Below are 19,211 nucleotides of genomic sequence, written 5' to 3'. Positions count from 1 at the left end.
GCTGCTGCTGCTTAAGAAATACGAGGGATGTTCAAAATGTTTCTGCACTTTTACATTTTTTTGGAAATGGTGAAGGTGGGAAGAGTAGTAATTGGTCCAACAGAGTGTAATTACAGACCGCAGTACCTGTGAGGTCAGTCATGTAATGCCCCAACATCCCAAAACGCTCTCAACGTCAGTCACGTAACACCCATCGCATTAGACTATGATTAACATTAGGGCCCTGTTACGCTATGGTCAAGATTACAGTTGTATGACGGTTATCTGAGTCAAAGGGCATTTTGTGACTGACGTTGTGGGCATTACCTAATCTATATCATACAGTTAGGGCCATAAATATTTGGACAGAGACAGCTTTTTTCTAATTTTGGTTCTGTACATTACCACAATGAATTTTAAATGAAACAACTCAGATGCAGTTGAAGTGCAGACTTTCAGCTTTAATTCAGTGAGGTGAACAAAATGATTGCATAAAAATATGAGGCAATTAAAGCATTTTTTAACACAATCCCTTCATTTTATTTATGGACCTAACTAAGTACTGCAAGCTGCAGCTAGACCCTTCTCAATTGGCTGTGTCTGAGAGTGTCATGTGACTAGTTCTGTCTGGCAAGCCGGCTGCTCTTGCAGTTTAGTATAAGAGTTGTCACCCTGTGGTGAAGATGGCTGCAAAACTTATAAATTAAACCAAAGAGGAACAGTGTTCTGTCATGCGCTTTTTGTGGGCAGAAGGTGGGTCGGTAGCACAAATTCATCTCCGCATGTGTGCTTTTTTATAGAGTCCTCTATGAGTGAATTAAAATGTTTGAAAATGGCCATACTAGTGTGACGGATGCAGAGCGCTCCGGACATCCAGCTACAGCCATAACCACAAGGAATGAAGAAAGAATCCTGATGTGAAAGCAGCAGTTCATCAGTGGTTATGCGCTCAACCAGAAACAATTTTTGCTGATGGCATTAAAAAGTTGGTACGACGCTGGGAAAATTGCATCGAAAAAGGAAGGTGACTATGAAGAAAAGTGATGCAATTTGTTTTTGAAATTCTAAATAGAGTTAAAAAAAATAAATAAATAAAAGTGCAGAAACTTTTTGAACGTCCCTCATACATTTTTAAATGTTGTTCCCTTTCAGCCTCAAATATGACTGCTCAGAGAAATTTTGGCTCTTACCTTGTAATAGCGTCCATTCTCAAAGCAGCCACAATTCTCTACGGTAACACAACTGTTCCCATCAGCCAGGTAGCCTGCATTGCATTCGCAACCCTCTGCACACGTCTTAGAGCACGGGAATTCTTGGAAAATAGCAGCACATGAGATGGAACAGGTATCTGCACAAAGCCGATACTGAGAGTTTGGAGGACAAAACATAGCTGAAAAGAGCACAACAGTGGGTCAAATGAAACATTCAGAAATTAAAATAAATAATAATCAGTTCAAGATTCTTAAAATGTACAAATTTTGGTGAAAGCATTCATTTTCATTATATAAAAAAAAAGTACAGTATACATTTGAGTTACATGGAAAAGATGTATTTTTATTTATTTAGGATACAACAATTTCATTACAAGAGAGAAAGCAAATGAGAAACAGAGATACTTACGACAAAAGGTTTCATTTCTCCAAGGTTGAACCTCTGCTCCAGCCTCCTGGCAGGCAACTGTATAGGCCTGCAGACTGTGACAGAGCCGTTCCATACGCCAGTCTGAGAGGCACAGGTCATACACACAATCCCGAAAGAAACCTACAGGATCTATCAGGGAAAAGCAGCCACTGAAAGAGCCTGACGGAGCTGTGATAAGCCCACAATAACTAGTGGAGCCAAACAGGACAGCACCATCTACATTGCATCGGGGACAGTCATTCCCACATCCATCTGTACAGTTGGATCCAGATTCAGTTACCTTCCATGAAGCACCCAGCATCTGAACATCTGTTGTAACAGAGCCATCTGCAAGCTTCAAGTCATCTGCAGGATTTCCATTGAAATCTCCGCAAAGGCCACATGTTTGGTTGTAATATTTAGCTGGCACAGAAATGAACAAATAATACTGCAGGTCATATACCAGCTCCACACCATCATTAGTCTGCATATTGACTAAAAAGCCATGCTGCACCACACGAACTTCAGGCAGTGATATGGGAAGGTTCCAATAAACACCATCTACCTAAGGAAATACATTCAAATTACACTCTGAGTACAATAACACGATTTCCTAAAGAAAAAACTGTTTCATTACATATTCTAACAGCAAATCTTTACCTTGATTCTACTCGTCTCCCCTTCGGTCATAATAAAGCTCCTGCCAGACACCTGTAGTTCAACCTGCCGAATAACAGATACATCTCCTGCCCCCCACTTTGCGTTTTGCACAAGCACAGAGAAAGGAGCCAGGGTTTCAGAAGCTAAGCCTCTGGGGCAAAAATGAACCATCTTATAGTTGCAAGTTCCCTGAAAATCAAAAGCTCGTCCATCAAAGGTCATGTAGTGGGGATCCCCTGAAGCTGAGCATTTCCCTTTGTTTCCAGCTGGATAACATCCAGGGATTCTGTCTTCAATAGCACAGATCTGGCCAGAACTACAGAAAAAGGAGTGACATGTAACTTGGCCATTTGTTTCACATACACATTCCTCAGTGCACAATGGATACAAAATGAATTTCTCCCCAGGATCATAATAATTTCCATTGTAGAAGCAACCACATTCTGATTCGGGGACACACATCATCCCACTTTGTACAAATCCAGAAATACACTGGCAATCTTCTCGGCATGAGGCATCCAAAATTAAAGGTATTCGAACACATGACGGAGGGAAAGAAGGTGCACAAAGCTCGTAAGTACTGTTGGCAGGGCAGGAAATATCTGTTAAAATTCAAAGAATATATATTAAAGAAATTAAAGATAAGCCAGTCAAAACACACTGCACAAACCTAGGGAGAAAAAGGAAAAGTGTCTTTCTTAAACATACAGTCAGTAAATCCACCATTAGCATGGAAGTAGCCTTAAGGAAAAAAAATAAAGAGCAATTACTGTATGTACTGTCAGCTATCCTAAGAATATTGAGGTTTGCACATTGGAAACGGGATTTTACAGTAAGTAACGGACTCGAGTATATATTTAGAAAATGCAGTACTGGCCATTTCATTTTGCTATATGGCTTTTTTATTGTAATATAGTTGAGATGATTTATTAGCCTACGATGAAAGTTAAATGTTTGATTCAAGCACTTCACAATAATTTCAGATCAGATATTGCTCAGTGATGGTTTTCAATTAAACAAATTTATTCTTATGTAGATCCATGGCTTATTCTCTAAATAATCAAAATTTATTTCTTAAGTACAATTTTCATATGTTAAATATAAGTGAAGATTCCTTACAAGATGCTGATTTAGACATTCTAGAGAACTGATCTGGTCCTACAATGCACAGGGCAAGGTAACATCCTACAGATCAATTAAGAGCAGCTTATGGGATACAACCTCCAAACTTTCATAACAGATTAAAAGTAAACTTCAATATTAATATTTTTTGTAAAGATGCTCACCACAGAAACTTGCAGATCTCCAAGAGTACACATTAGCTCCAGCATCCTGGCAGGCTGTAACATAAGTGGAAATGGACTGGCAAAGGACAGACTGCAGACCTTTGTACAGACAAACATCGTAAACACAATTCTCAAAGAAACTCTGTGGATTGACTTTGCCCATGCAATCCTTAAAGGGTCCACTGTGATCTGTGAGTTTCCCACAAAAGTCACGTCCTCCATACATTTCTTTCAGATGGTCACTACAGTCTGGGCAAGAACCCTGGCACTGATTTTGACATCCAGGGTCGCCACCAACTTGCCAGCTCGTGCCAAAATGCACTGGATCTTTTGATAACTCTCCATTCTTGCTCATTAAATCATCCATACTATCGTTGTTGAAATTACCACACAGGCCACAAACAGAGCCAAAGAATGAATCTGAAAGTGTGAGGGTAACTCTGCTACTCCAGTCAAAGGCCAATATGAGACCAAAATCAGTCTGAATGGCTGCAGCCCTTCCAATTCGGTAAGCTACCACATTTCCATTGTTCCAAGAAAAGGGTAGATTAGTTTGTATTCCATTTACCTGTTAAGGAAAAAAATGCTTTAGAAAACAATGTTTTATGTTTTTTCAGTGCTGGGAAAAAAAGAAAAGTAAGAACCTACCATGATTTTACCACTGTGACTTTTGCTAATTTCAATGGAGATTCCATAAGTGTTAAGTTGAACAATCCTTGAATAAGATGCCACACTAGTGCCCCGATTCGCATTCTGTACTTGCACATCAAACATAGAGATTCTCGAGTCATTAGAGCAAACTCCAGCTAACTGGTACATACATGTGCCCTGGAAGTTGTATCGGTATCCATCAAAGGTTGTATAGTGCGGATCTCCTTCAGCTACACAGGTTTTGAAATTCAGAGGATAGCAGTCACGTATTCCATTAACAATCTGACATTTCTCAGTAGGCTTACATGAAGCCTGTTGGCAGGTTACATCTCTTGTGGAGGGATCACAATTACAACGTTGTGAGCAGTTCTCACTAGCCCAGAATTTTTCATTTGGAGGAAAGTAGAAATTTTGATAGGTGCACCCGCAGCTCTTAAGTGAATCACAGTTGTTGCCAATTCTCAGAAAACCATCGTTACATTGACAGGATTCAATACAAGGAGACTGGCAAGTAGCTGGGGCTGTAGGATCACTACAAGTTCCTGGGCATGCAGATCCACACAGTTTGTATTGACTGTTTGCTGTACACATTAGAGCTAAAGAAAGGAAAAAAAAACAGGAACATTGAGTGGAGTTAAATGCATCTGAAATGGGGGCAGGGCAATCACGATACATGCTGATATTATTGTCATTGACATACGAGGTGTGATCAAAAAGTGCAGTGAATGTTGATGTAGAGCACCATCCAAGAGCAATGCAAAACAATACAATGCAGGTTCTGACATGTCCATCCTAGAGCCGAGTTTGTGACGAGTTTCAGCTTGTTTGATACCGTCAGTCGTTTGTGAGCCACTGTTGAGTTCAAGTGTGTTTTTCAAGTTTGTCGTTAATAATGGATATCGAGCAACACATTAACATGAAATTTTGTTTCAAATTGCAAAAAGCTCAGGAAACCCATCAGATGTTAAAATCAGTTTATGGTGACACTGAATTAAGACTGTTTACAAGTGGTTTGATCGATTTCGTAATGGATCTGACTCAGTTGAAGACTAAAAAAGATCAGTATGTCCTTCGACATCAATAAACAAGGAAAATGTTGAAATGGTTTCATTCTTCATCATGACAACACTCCTTGTTACACACCCCGGTTCACCGACAAATGCGCGCCGACAAAATCGCGCCGACAAATGCGCGATAATTAGTAGTATAAAAGCATAAAAAGTTCTACTTAAATATGGTTTGTAAAACTTAATTTAGATGTCAATATTATGAGATATGAGACATAAAACATTTTGCTATATATTACATGATACCTGGCTACATATTAGTGGGTCAGCACAGTCATTAGGCTTTCCACAGCTTGTTGATACAGAGATTTTGATTTTCGCGATTTTGTCGGCGCGCATTTGTTGAAAATCAGTTCGCGGTTTTGTCGGAGCGCATTTGTCGGTCGCGCATTTGTCGGGTCACTACACATCCCTTCTAGTACGACAATTTCTGTCAAATAAAAACATTACTCCGTGTCCGCACCCACATTATTCTCCGGATCTGTCACCATGCGACTTCTGTCTGTTCCCTAAATTGAAAATGACCATGAAAGGCAAATGATTTCAATCCATTGAGGACATCCAGGCAGCCACGACAGCCCAACTAAAGACACTCTCGAAAGAAAACTTCCAGAACTGCTTTGCAAAGTGGCAGGAGCGTTGGGATAAGTGCATTCAAAGTGGAGGAGAGTATTTTGAGGTAGACTAGTAGTTGTAAATTTTTTAAAACATTCACCGTATTTTTTTGATCACACCTTGTATATAATCAAATGTAAAACCAAGATTTAAAATTAGAAATGTGTTGACATGTACACGAGCAATACACTTACCACATTGTGTAGGCCCTCTCCAGTCATAAACTGTGAAGCCAGCTCTTTGACAAGAATCAGAATACAATTTTAGGGCCTGGCAGAGGACGCTTTGGTTACCATTAGAAGCACACATGTCAGAGATGCAGTTTTGTAAGTGAATCTCTGGGTCAATCAAGGACTGGCAGTCTCTGAAAGGTCCATCCGCTTGCATTAGTATGCCACAATAAGAGACATCCGAATAATTCCTGGCAAACTCATTGCTGCATTTTGGGCAGGACTGACCACAGTCATCCACACAGTTGAAGCTCTGATTCCATACTTTCCAGCTTTTCCCAAAATCTGTAAAATCTTTCACATTTGTGCCATTTGGCATTTGAAAGTCATCCTCGGGGTTGTTGTTGTAATTACCACACAGACCACAAACTCTTTCTGAAAAGGTCTGGGCCAGATTTATTGTCACATGGTTCTTCAAATCATATTGAACAAGCAGGCCAAAGTCCGTTTCTATGACAACAGAATCACCACTCCAGTATGTTTTAATCTGATCACTAAGAAGACTGAAGGGCACATATGTTATAACGTCATTAACCTGTAAAGACAGTACAATAAATTTTAAGCACTGGATTTATTAGTCCTTTCAAAAATGACCCAAGGAAACAGAACATTTTTTTTCTTTGTTAGGATCAGTTTTCCTTGTATTTATGTTAACACTAAACCATCAATATAAGAAAGCGAAAAAACTTCAACTACAGAAAAAGCACATGAAGCAATGTAAATGCACTGTTGAACTAAATTACGAATATCAAATCTGAAAACTGAAAATTAAGAAAACATTTACACAGCTTGTATCATGCACTTTAAAACTATTCAGAGTAGTGTATGAAACTCACCATTACAAAATTCGATTGGTCCTTCAATATGGTAATATTCACCCCAAGCACTACAGTATAGACTGTCGCCAAAAATGAAGATTTCCCTAAATTTTCATAGGCAGCCTCAACAGTGAATGATCTTGGAGAATGGGAGTTAACACATGATGTCTGAGCCAGAGTATAGGTGCAGGTTCCATAAAAGTCAAAGGTCGTCATATCAAAAGTCTGGTAATGAGGGTATGAAGACCAGCAAATCTTTGAATCGGACACACAGGTGGCTTCATTATTATGGATTTCACAGTGACTGTTATAGCCACACCGTACCACCTGGCAGGGATTGACAACTGCAGGGGAGGAAAAAAAGTTTTTATGACCCACATACGTCATAAAATTAGAAATCTAAATGCATAGATATTTCAGTCTAAAGACTAATGGATATTTAATGGTAATGTGTTTAATTTTTTTTAGTACAAATTCATTGAATTAACATAAAATTGTAAGTGTAAGCATAACACATTTGATTCAAACTGAATTAAAATGATAGGGCAGTAAAAGTCACTTCACAATACAAATAATCAAGCACTTTTATGTCACACCTTTGCCATTTATTTTCTTATTCAGAGATGAACCAATTTAATAAAACACAAAAGTGTTTACAGAGGCACTATTAAATTCCCCAGCTGAGTTAATATGTAGTCACATTTACCATTTTAAAAAGACGAATATTTAATGGGATGTGTGAAATTTGTAACAATTGGTAAATGTAAATAAAACAGAATGGTTTCTTTACCCGGTCCTGTGCAAATTGCAGGGTATGCATAGGAACTGTCGTCAGATGTTCCAACAACATAAAGGCCAAATGCACCATCCAGCTGACGCAGGCTGTGGTCCCCTGAATCAGTTATTGGCAACAATCCCCAGGAAAAATCGGTTTCTTTGATGGGCCCCCACTCTGTAGAAGAAGGAATGCTTTTTCCATCCAGCAGCAAGATGATTCCAGAATATCCTTTAGCAACTATTACTGCCTTAGTTTCAAAGGAGAACTCAGTAACAAAGCTGTAATTAAAACAATACTTACTAGTGGGTAAAATACTAAGAATAAATGGCATAATCACGGGCTTAACATCTGAGCTGGTACCTGCACAAAAGTAGACCACCTGTATACCTTTACTAGCAGTGATGTAAATAGGACTTGAAGGTTCCACCTGAAATTGCACTATATTGCCAGGAAGAATATCTTTTAAATACTGAGCAGTGTTATACTGGACATTGACTTGTGTTGTCTCGAAGGAAAGCACATACACAACATCAGCGTCTGATGTGGAGGGTAATGGTGGAACAACAAAGGAAACGCCCCAGCTAGAGGCAGGAAGGAGCTGCACAAAACCATAGCTACAGCTCTGACTTTCCTCAGGAGTACAGGTAAAGCCGCTCATAACACTTATGGCTTTCCTAGAGCGAACCGTGGAAGACGACAGGGTTTGAGAGCCCTGCAGTTGCACACTTTCAAAAACACTAAGATTTAAACTAAGTGTTGTCTCTTTCATGTACTCAATGCCCATGTACATAACTGTGCCACTCAGGAAGACCTCTACAAAATTATTATACTCATGGTTTGTAATCACTATCATGTAATAAGCATGCTTTTGAGGCAGATCAGGTGTGACAGCATAGTAATCGTTACCCCAAGATTCTAAAGGGTACAAGACTGTAGTGCCACACACTTTTGACTTGCAGCTTACAGCTAAAACAGAAACGGCTTTTGAAGCCTGAACCAAAATTGTTTTGGTGGAATTGATGCTGCCTTGGATTTCTACTTCGGGAGGCAGAGACACATTTACTCTTTGACCTGCACCAAGGGAGAACTGTTTTAGAAAGGAGGAATTGTAGATCAGGACTTTCAATGTGGTTGCCGGAGAGTAGGAAGTGATCAGCAGCTCAAGCAAAAAAAAGGAACTTGGGCCATTGTTTTGTGGGAAAACTGCAGCAAACTCCATGCCAATCTCATCCGCTGAATAGACTCCTAAGAATAAGAAGAAAAAAAAATGTAAGGATATAAAGCAAAACACCATTACATTATGTTAATCTATCTAACAAGTGCAGACTTTATTAAAATTTGACAATATATCATTTACTAGCTGTCCCCTGTGGCTCCGCCCGCATAGTAGTGAAACAGGAAAAACTTTAAAAATCTATAAGCAAACAGATATCGCTAGCTAAGGAACGGTCCAAAACATGGCCAGAGGTAGACCGATTCGAACTGATCAACCCTGGCCTGGTCACCACTTCTGTCTCCGATTAGTGCAAATATATCGCACATGCAAGCAAACTATGATACTGAGTGATGTCGCAAAATTAACCAGAATATTCAAGCAAATTCTAGAAAAAAAACCTGATCTAAATCTGTTAAGTAGTTCTCTTGTTCGCTAGCTTAGCTGGAGGCAAGGTACGTTCCGATGCTGGCACATGAGTGAGGAGGGCCTGACCCAGCTCCCCACTCCTGACGTCACACTTCCTCCTCCCCTCGGCCCTCAGCCTCTGTCTCGGATGAGCATGAGTAAATCACTCCTGTAAGTGAACTATGATACATAGTGTGATGACAGTCGCAAAATCATCCAGAACGTTCAAGCAAATTATAGAAAAAACCCGACCTAAATCCGTTAAATAATTCTTTCATGAAGAGCGGAGACCTACAGACAGACAGACAGACATTGGATTATATATATACACTAGGGGGCTCTGCCCCCCGCTTGCTTTGCTCACCAACCCCCCCGGCCTATGCTACGCGCCAGCCACTTTGCGTCACCGTCACTCGCGTATGTGGATTTCACTTTCACCAAACACATCTTTTAATTCTCATGGATACGCCTCTTCATTGGGAAGAAATACTACTTTTCCCTGATGGCAACACGAATTAGACGATCTATAAGACTCCTACTTATAAATCCAAACAATATATTTAATGTCTTTTCACTGTTCCGTTATTTTACCGAGTAATAATTTCCATTTGTTTGCGCTAATGCGATAATCATTTTTTTGAGACTTTTGAATTTTAGTACTTTCATTATCTCTAACCTGCTCTGCATGTGTATCGTGCCAACGTTTTGAAATTATTCCGACGTTCTACTCTGTCTTTTATTTCCAGCCCCGGGCGTGGTTAGGCACAAAGTCACGTCTCTACATTCGTAGAGAGTTGTTACCTCAGTCTAAAAATAAAGCAATGGCGACTCATGAAAAAACAACTGCAGGCCAATAAAAACCAAGTGCCCATTTGTTCAAACCTGCTACCTGCCTGATGAACTGAAGGAGACACAACAAAACTCAAACCATACACTTGAAGGCAAATTGGAGAAAGAAAAAAAAATCTGTTGTTTCCATTTATAAAGGAATCAATTACCAACAGCCTTATAAAGTTTCTGCTCACATCATTTTCCAGTAATGCACAAAGTAGCGATGGCAATTTGTTCTTTTGACTGAAAACAGTGAGTTGTAAGAACTGCTTCTCAGGCACAAGCATAGTGATTCAGATTAGCACAACCTTAGTGCAAGGTGTTTCTGTAACATCATCAGCAGGACCAGTGCCACCATTAAGGTGAATTAGGCATTCGCCTAGGGCACAGATCATAAGGGGTGGAAACACCTAGTCACATGGGATGGCTACCGAACAATGGGTTGGTGTACTAACAAGCTTGGCCTAGGGCAAAAAATAACCTAGCAGTGGCACTGGACATCAGCATTATTCCTTTTGCAGGTAGATGGTGAAACTGTGCACACAAGTGCTGCTGATCTGACTTACGATTATTATGACTCTCCAATCATCTATATATATAAAATCCCTATGTGCGTCCAGGTGTCCGTGTGTGGGTGTCTTCTGGTGAAGTGCGCATGCGCGGGGCACGGTGCGGCGTGCGATATTACTGTCAGAGAAAGTTAGAGGCGTTTTATGGAAATAATTACTGCGAGAGGAAATTAAAGGTACACAATACAGTGACGCATATTACAGCCACATACAAGCCAGTATTACTGTCAGAGGAGATTAAAGGCATATTACCGACGCGCACGCCTGTATTACCGCCAGAGAAAATTAAAGGTATATTACGGACGTACGAACGTATATTATGGACGTACAAGCCAGCGGACATACAAGACGGTATCCTTCAATAAGGGCGCGCACAAAAAGGCGAGCCTCAAAAGGACGACCTCAATTGGGCGCAGCGAATAAAGGCGCGGTAAATAAAGATCTGCACCTGTTGTTCTTCACATATTCCAGAGCCATTTGAACTAAATTATCTACCCGCCCTTATTGAATAGAGCCGTACAAGACAGTATTACTGTCACAGAAAATTAAAGACACACCATACACGACGGCAGCCTACGAAGAACGGTCAGCTCAGCAAGTAAACATCAACAAAAGAAAGGCTGAAAGACAAAGAAAAATACGACCAACAAAAAGAATCAGGTCAAAGTCCCTTGCCATTTAATATAGACTGTTCCTACTAATGTTTATGCACTACTGTTCTAGCGCCCGTTATTGTAACGGGCTAAATGACTAGTACTTAATAATAGAAAAAGATGGGAAGGTTGTTACAGAGTTTAAACTATACACCCAAGAAAGACTAATTTTTGATCTTTTTTAACATGGATTACCCCTTCATAGAGGTATGTGTAATAAATTTATAAACATTCAGCGTGGTTGTGAATGTCTTTATACATTTTCAAAAAGGATCTCTGCCCAGCCCCAACCTCCAATCAAAAAGACTCATTCCTGGTGCTGAATCGTAGCGGTGACTGAATTCTATTACATAAATAGTTTGAAAGCATGGAATTAGTAAAGTTAATTTTAATGCCCATCACCAGCACAAATAAGCAACTTAGGAACTCCACCCATAAAGGATTGGATGACTTAAAAGCACAATTATTAAAAAGTGGTGTTGAAATTATTATCATTATCATTCATGGTGGCTCCGAAATCCGTACTAACCCCTACTTTCTCTGCTGTTCTTTTTCTGTTTTTCTGAGGTGGTGGTTTGCGCTGCCATCACCACCTAATCAAAGCACCGTGCTGTCCTTACATCGATGAATTAAAGGCCAGAAGTCCACATGACCATCATCATCAAGTTCTTGCATGTGAAGCCTGAAAACCATGAGGACTGAGATCATTTATGTTAGGTAGAATGTCTAGAGGGGGCTGGGTGGTCTCGTGGCCTCGGAACCCCTGGCCATTGGACCTTACTTTTATTAGATGTTAATTAGTATTGCCTAATTTTATTTTTATAATTTTGTCTTTTTTCATCCTGTAAAGCACTTTGAGCTACATCATTTGTATGAAAATGTGCTATATAAATAAATATTGTTGCTGTTGTTGAAAGCCCATAGGTGAATCCATTGAAAACTTCAAATAAGTTTAAGTTACAAGTTACTTTCTCCTATATCCAGCCATGGTGTTATCATCTGCCTCTTCAAAGCAGGTGCTTATAGTGTAGTTGACACTCCTTTGGAAGGACTGCATTGAAGAGGCTAACAAACTAAAGCTGTCCAAGTACCTCGAGCTGGTGGAGCAGTGCCGAAGGAGTGGCCGGAATGCACATTGAGATGTGGTGTAGAGGCTTTGCTGGCCTCTCTTTATACAAGGTCAACACCCTGCTTAGCATCACAGGAGATGCAAAAAAGGAGAGCCATAAAGTCCACCATAGAGGCTGCAGAGAGGGCCTCCAGGTGGCTTTGGATCAGGAGGTCTGAATCGTGGGCTATTGCTGTTGGGACACAATCCAGGGCCTAATTAACCCTGGCCTGCCCGGTCACCTGAATGAGGGTGTCTGATGATGTGAGACCCAAAACACCGGATGACCTCAGGAAACATCACTGATGATGTGTTCCAGTGCATCCTTGGATGTATCTTTAAACTAATAATGTACAGTTTTGGTGGTTATTCATTTAAGCATTTATTGGTTTGTGAAATGCAGCAAAGCAGAGCAAGATGACCGAACACTTCAACAAATAACTGATTTGTACCAAAAAAAGGACCTGATCTGTGTTCAAGCCACTGACTTAGACAAGGAACCCCAGAGATGCAGTTTAGGATGAATTAGGTCCACCATGCAGTTTACAAAATTTGTGTAAATTAGAGTACTTTCTCACAGTTATGTGCGAGTTGTAACTGGTTCAAAGATAGCATAACAGGAAAAACTGCTTTATGTAAAATATGCAAACACAAACGCATGTGCAAAACATGTTAAATAATGTAAACTGTGGAGCTTGCTGTATTATGATATGGAGACCAAGTCTTTAGTACCAAGTCCCACCGAGTAGCATGTTTCACCCCCTGGACTTCGTATAATTTTTTATCCTCAGGATTTCTTGTAGGGTGGCATGGTGGGCAGTGGTAGCGCTGCTGCCTCACAGTAAGGAGACCCGGGTTCGCTTCTCAGGTCCTCCCTGCGTGGAGTTTGCATGTTCTCTCCGTGTCTGTGTGGGTTTCCTCCAGGCGCTCCGGTTACCTCCCACGGTCCAAAGACATGCAGGTTAGGTGCATTGGCGATCCTAAATTGTCCATAGTGTGTGCTTGGTGTGTGGGTGTGCCCTGCGGTGGGCTGGCGCCCTGCCCAGGGTTCGTTTCCTGCCTTGCGCCCTGTGTTGGCTGGAATTGGCTCTAGCAGACCCCTGTGACCCTGTAATTAGGAGATCAGGTTGGATAATGATTGGTTGGATTTCTTGTATTTTTTTTCCTTGCACCTTATGCTGCTGGGTTCAGCTCTGGTGGGTCAGGCTAATTTAATCAGAAATGAATGAAAGTATGCAAAATATTGTTTATTTTAAAAATAAATAAATAAATGTGTTCTAGCTAGCCGTCATTTCTGCAAGTTTAAAATGCAACTCTAATTTAGTTGTATGTAATACTCTATTTTCTTTCAGTCATGATCAACATTATCTCATTTCAGTTTCATGAATGAATAAAATTATTGGTGTCAGAATAGTTTCAATAAACATTCTACTTTAATAAATGTCTTTACAAATGTGTGATGTTATGCATAAACATTTCAGATTATTACATATGAATAGATAATTATATGTATAATAATTCAGAGATCTAAGTTAATTTTTTTTGCTCATGCCTACCCAACTCTTAGCAGGTACATTGTTATTCAAAGTTCCTCTTTTTCACTAAATGGCGGTGCACTTTAAGACTAAGTCGCCTCATGAGAGTAACGGTTGCCCACTGCCTAGCAAGAACAGGTTTTTCAACATGGATACATAACAAAGTATTGGTTGTAAATAGGAAGGTACTGTGTATGAAAATTGAATATGACACCAACAGTAACAAGAGTAAACATAATTGTAACAAGGCTATTTAGTTTGTGAAACTATGATAAAGCGGAAGTGGTCTCCCCCAGACTTTCTTATACACTCAGATATGGGGATGGATATTTGAGGAGTAAACCGCAAGACAATGATTATATTTTTCTATTATTAAAGAACCATTAACAACAAATCAAATTAATAATATATTGAACAATTATTATGAAAATTGAATAAATTGGGCTGTGCAGCTGCATTCCTGGTTATTGGAAATAGCTCAAAAGTTGATAGAAATCTACGTTTTGTACCTAATACTTTCATGCAAAATTTGGTTGACCTAACTAAAAGCGTACTCAGGTTATCGTGTTTACATATATACACACACACACACAGACATAATTCTAAAAATGGTATTTTCGGACTCAGGGAGGTCTAAAACATCAAAATTCATCAAAATCTCGAATTTGAATTTTTGGACGACTACAATACTTTCCCTACGAGAAAGTAAATCGGATTCGGGGAGGTCTAAAACGTTAAGATTCATCAAAATTTTGAATTTAATTTTTTGGACGATTGCTATACTTTCCCCATGAGAAAATAAATCGGACTCAGAGAGGTCTAAAATGTACAAATTCATCAAAATCTCGAAACTGAATTTTTGGACGATTATAATACTTTCCCTACACTTTGTATACGAGAAAGTAAAAAAAGCCTGATTTAAAAATATACTAATCATACTTAAACAGCTTTCATAAAAATAGGATGAGTACCATTACATGTTCTAGAAACACAAGCCTAACAAGGAGGATAAGGTGACAGACTATACTCGTCAACAGAATAGCTTGCCTCTACCGAAAGCTGCTGTCTGATCACTTCTGTTGACTGAACAGAAAAAGAGAGGACGTGCACTGGTATAGCTATTTATTAAAGGAAGAAAGCCTATTGCAAGGGGTATTGGAGTGGTTGGCTGTGTGAATTACCTGCCTTCCAAAGGTACCACAAAATAATTCATCTAATGTTTAAAAGGCCAAGTGCTGTCACATTATATTGCCTGCACCTTGAACAAATGGGCACTGCTAAAATCTGAGTGACAGACGTATTCAATAAAACAATCCGAAGATAACCCCCTGTATGTATGGCTAAAGCAGAAAGAGTCTTGCGGAGTCTTATGTACAGGTCTAATCCCATGTGTCTAATGTCTAATTCAGTGGGCAAACTGAAATGAATTCACTCAACTAAAAAACTGAGTAAGTCACCTAAGATAAAAGCTGAAATAGAAATGTAGCTTGTAAAGACTAAACTGAAAATGAAATGACATGTGAATATTGTAAGGAAAATAAAAACTAATCATTAAAATGGGCCTAAATTACCTTGTTGCATTCTGATGCAATTCAATCCGCTCAACGCTACCTGGCATCTCTAATACAATATGTTACCAATCAGAAGTCCTTTAAACTTGATTTTGCCATGGAAGAGCCTGAGGCAGATTGCCTTTTGAGCAATTATTCATGAAGGAAAAACAGATGCAGTCATTTGAACTTTTCTTAACGTGTTCTTTTAAAATTAACATACAAATCACAATAGTTTTATGCTGGACTGCAAAAAAGCACCCATTTCTATGAAGATACTGTAAAAGAGTGCAGTCTGAAGCAGCTGTCCCCTCTCCTGGAGCAGCAAGGCTTTATTTTACCTCCTCACTTCTCTGTAATGATGTGCAAGGCTATACTGGGCTACAATCACTTAACACTGGAATTTCTTATACATAAAAAGGTACTGGTGTACTAAACGGATGGCAGTAAAACCATGTCTTCTTCGGTTGATTACAGTGTCCAAATATTCATTTATGGGGTTGGAAAACTAGAAATACAAAGGTCGTGGCACCAAATTGGAGAGGGGAGGTTGCATAAGGTTTCCTCCTACCCATTCTAGTGTTGGGCTCCATGGGGAAGGTTTCACTGCAGTCCGTTTAGTGCACAGGTACCTTTTTATGTATAAGAAATTCCATTTTTTAAAATACTGATCTTTATTTTCTTTATAGAGCAGTAGACTTTCAAAATTTACAATATAAAGCATAAAACAAGTGTAGGAGCAGAGACAGAATAATAGACAAAGCAGGAAAAATATGAACAATTTAATTAAAGTTTCAATAAAGCTAATTAAGTGCAAATTATGTTTGACTGGGTCAAAGCCCACACTACAATGTACTTTCACTGTCAAGTACAGATGGGAGGGATTACTTCAAGAACCCCACTAAAAGGAATAGTTTTAATTAGAACATCTGGCAGGGTGCATTTCTGTAGGGGCACTGTAACCAGATTCCATCACAAGCAAATCCTTGCAGGAGACAGGAAGTCAGGACATTACAAGAATACTCTGATCTGTGCTGAACGGGAACATTTTACATTTCTCTAACTGTTCATTTCTACATTCATTTTCCCATTACATGCATAGGAGTGAAATCTAATCAAGTGGCAGAAAAAAACAAAGGCAACAAAGCTCTTTCTACACTACTACAATTTTGAATGCAATTTTAACCACAGAGGACTGCAGCTTCTGGATCATATTTCATCTGCTTTGAATACTGAAATATTCATAACCCAGCCCTACATGCATAACCCTTGACTCCATACAGTAAGTAACTCAACAGGAAGTTCCCACATCGGATCACTCCGTGAGAGGAACAGTTAAGTAAAACACATGGAAGCGTTGCTAAAGGATTAACATTTCTGGACAACAAGGAGTAAACTTTTATTCATTACTAAGAGGTGAGAAATGTTTTAATTGGTAGAAGAAAATTGTAAAAATGTGCATGTCTACTGTAGGATTGGTAAGAATTGCATGCATTTTAAGTTGTACATAGCACTTATTTACAGTGTGCCATGTAATCTAAAGCTGAATTAGTGCATGACATCCAATATTTAGGTGCTTTATCCAGCTGGGCTCTTGAAGCACACACCTGTCAATCCTTTATTACTACACAAAGCCGCAATTGTAAAACGATTCAAGGACATAACACCATTCTTACTGCTCTTTGTTACAGGCAAAGTATTTTATTTTTCTGGATATTCATGTATGACGAGTAAACTAAAGTGTTAAACTTTTTTTTTCCTGTTTGAACCCAGTATAAGTTAAGTAAATATCGATAAACTGGAAATCGATAAACTGGATTTTAACAATCAGGCAGCTGATCAAACTAATTTAACTTTCAAGTACATTAGGCTATGAGCAAAACTGCATCGGTTAAGTAATGTAAAAGGATACTACCTGAACAATTTCTCCTCAGGCATGGCTCACTGTATATAAACAAAACGTTATTATAGAAGCACAGAACATGCTAGTACAGGCAGAAAGCCAGACAAATAATTCCTAATATTGCATTTTTAAAGTCTGCTGTATCTTACACACACCAAAAATATGATACAATTCTTTATAATGGGTATCCAAGGGAAAACTTCATTTCACGGTTTTGAAGTCATTTATTATATATTTTTTCCAGATCTTTACCACTTCAAAAGCTAACATGAAATGAAATCTGCAGCTACAGACCTACCCTTAAAAACTGCAAATAACCACCCTGCATTAAGTTCTATTTAAAACAACTTCACTCTGTCATTTTGGTGGTGCAGTGTATAAAGCAGACTTTTTAACTCCAATTTTTGGGGATTCGTTTTTTACCAGGAATTCACTTACCATTAATAAGCAGAAGGCAGCAGCAGCAAATTAGGAGGGGTCTGGTCAACATTGCTGAAAAAGAATAAAGTTATACTCTTCATTCAAGTTTATGGATATGTTAGTTACATTATTAGTGTCTAAAATACAGTTAGCATATAAGGACACGCAAATGAACTGAACTTTTGAGTTAATTTTTTTTTTTTTGACTTTTAAAAAGTTTTATGTTAAATGACGCGATTTAAAGGCAAAAGCTCAGATAATACAGTTTAGGAAGTGCTAACTGTGAATAATGTATCAGTAAGAAGTATAGTTATCTGAAACAAACCCAAGATGCGACGCCTTAATGAACTTTTCTTGACTTGAAATGACAGTGTATTACTACTATCGGAATTTTTTTTTTAGAAATCCATGAAACGGTCTTTTACCCTTCTTTGGGCTGTAACGAATGATTAACTAAGCCTCGGGTTTTAAATGACAGGTCTGGTGTCTTCAATTCCCAATTGTTCCACCACAGAACTGAACAAAAAAAAAATTGCGCCCACCTCAAAGCAACACGTTAAATCAGTTTAACGCCGCTAAAGCCCCCTCAGGTGCGCACCTGTCAATTGCGCGCGCGCTAATGCGCATGTGTAAAATGCAAGCGCTCGCTTTCCCCAAAGTGTGCAATGGAAGTTTAACTAACCTTCTGTGTCTCCCTTCCCGCATCGTTTAATTCGTCTCTTATTCATTTGCTACCTTGGCCGAAATAAATGTGCTTTTGTGTTACGTTAAACTGGAATGTATACTTTAAATGATTAAATTGTAGGTGTACTTGAAAGTTAGGGCAGTGGTGAATATACAGAAATGAAGGTTTGCTTATAATAAGTGAAAAGGTGCACGCTCGGATTGACACGCATACATTTTGGGTATTATACACGCACAATCATTTTTTTTTTTTATTTTTCCGTTAATTTTGATTTCCATTGGTATGTTTTCAAACAGTATTATCCAATTCAGTGTTAAGGGATTCAAAGTCTACAACAGCAGCATCGGTGGCAAGGCAAAGACGGCAGTGGAAAAAAAACAACAACAACGTGTTAATAAATGTACTGCTGCCTTACAAGTACATTTTATGCATAAAATAAAATCTAAAATCACAAAAATACACATAAACCTGGGAATATCTCATAAATCTTAAAAATGTAAAGTGGTGTTTTTTATTTGTATTAATAATCTTGTGGGGCGGCACGGTGGCGCAGTGGGTAGCGCTGCTGCCTCGCAGTTGGGAGACCTGGGAACCCGGGTTCGCTTGCTGGGTCCTCCCTGCGTGGAGTTTGC

The 19,211-nt window shown here is 39.1% G+C and overlaps 2 protein-coding genes across 2 annotated transcripts; both read right to left on the bottom strand.

The window, feature by feature from the left end:
- Positions 1 to 1,133: 1,133 nt before the first annotated feature.
- Positions 1,134 to 4,066, bottom strand: LOC127526182 (IgGFc-binding protein-like). The gene is made up of 4 exons (XM_051920779.1): positions 3,546 to 4,066; positions 2,260 to 2,861; positions 1,600 to 2,164; positions 1,134 to 1,369 (listed from the first exon to the last, which is right to left on the bottom strand). The coding sequence occupies exons 1-4, from the start codon at positions 3,910 to 3,912 to the stop codon at positions 1,134 to 1,136; spliced, it is 1,770 nt and encodes a 589-aa protein (XP_051776739.1). The 5' UTR covers positions 3,913 to 4,066.
- Positions 4,067 to 4,094: 28 nt separating this feature from the next.
- LOC127526181 (IgGFc-binding protein-like) lies at positions 4,095 to 18,669 on the bottom strand. Its single transcript, XM_051920778.1, has 6 exons — positions 18,320 to 18,669; positions 17,913 to 17,966; positions 7,717 to 8,949; positions 6,945 to 7,270; positions 6,073 to 6,643; positions 4,095 to 4,792 (listed from the first exon to the last, which is right to left on the bottom strand). Exons 2-6 carry the CDS (start codon positions 17,962 to 17,964, stop codon positions 4,149 to 4,151), a joined length of 2,826 nt encoding a protein of 941 aa, XP_051776738.1. The 5' UTR covers positions 17,965 to 17,966; positions 18,320 to 18,669; the 3' UTR covers positions 4,095 to 4,148.
- Positions 18,670 to 19,211: the final 542 nt, after the last annotated feature.

The sequence above is a fragment of the Erpetoichthys calabaricus genome, chromosome 17 (genome assembly GCF_900747795.2).
Source record: "Erpetoichthys calabaricus chromosome 17, fErpCal1.3, whole genome shotgun sequence".
Classification (NCBI taxonomy): domain Eukaryota; kingdom Metazoa; phylum Chordata; class Cladistia; order Polypteriformes; family Polypteridae; genus Erpetoichthys; species Erpetoichthys calabaricus.
This window is presented reverse-complemented; position numbering and strand designations above follow the sequence as displayed.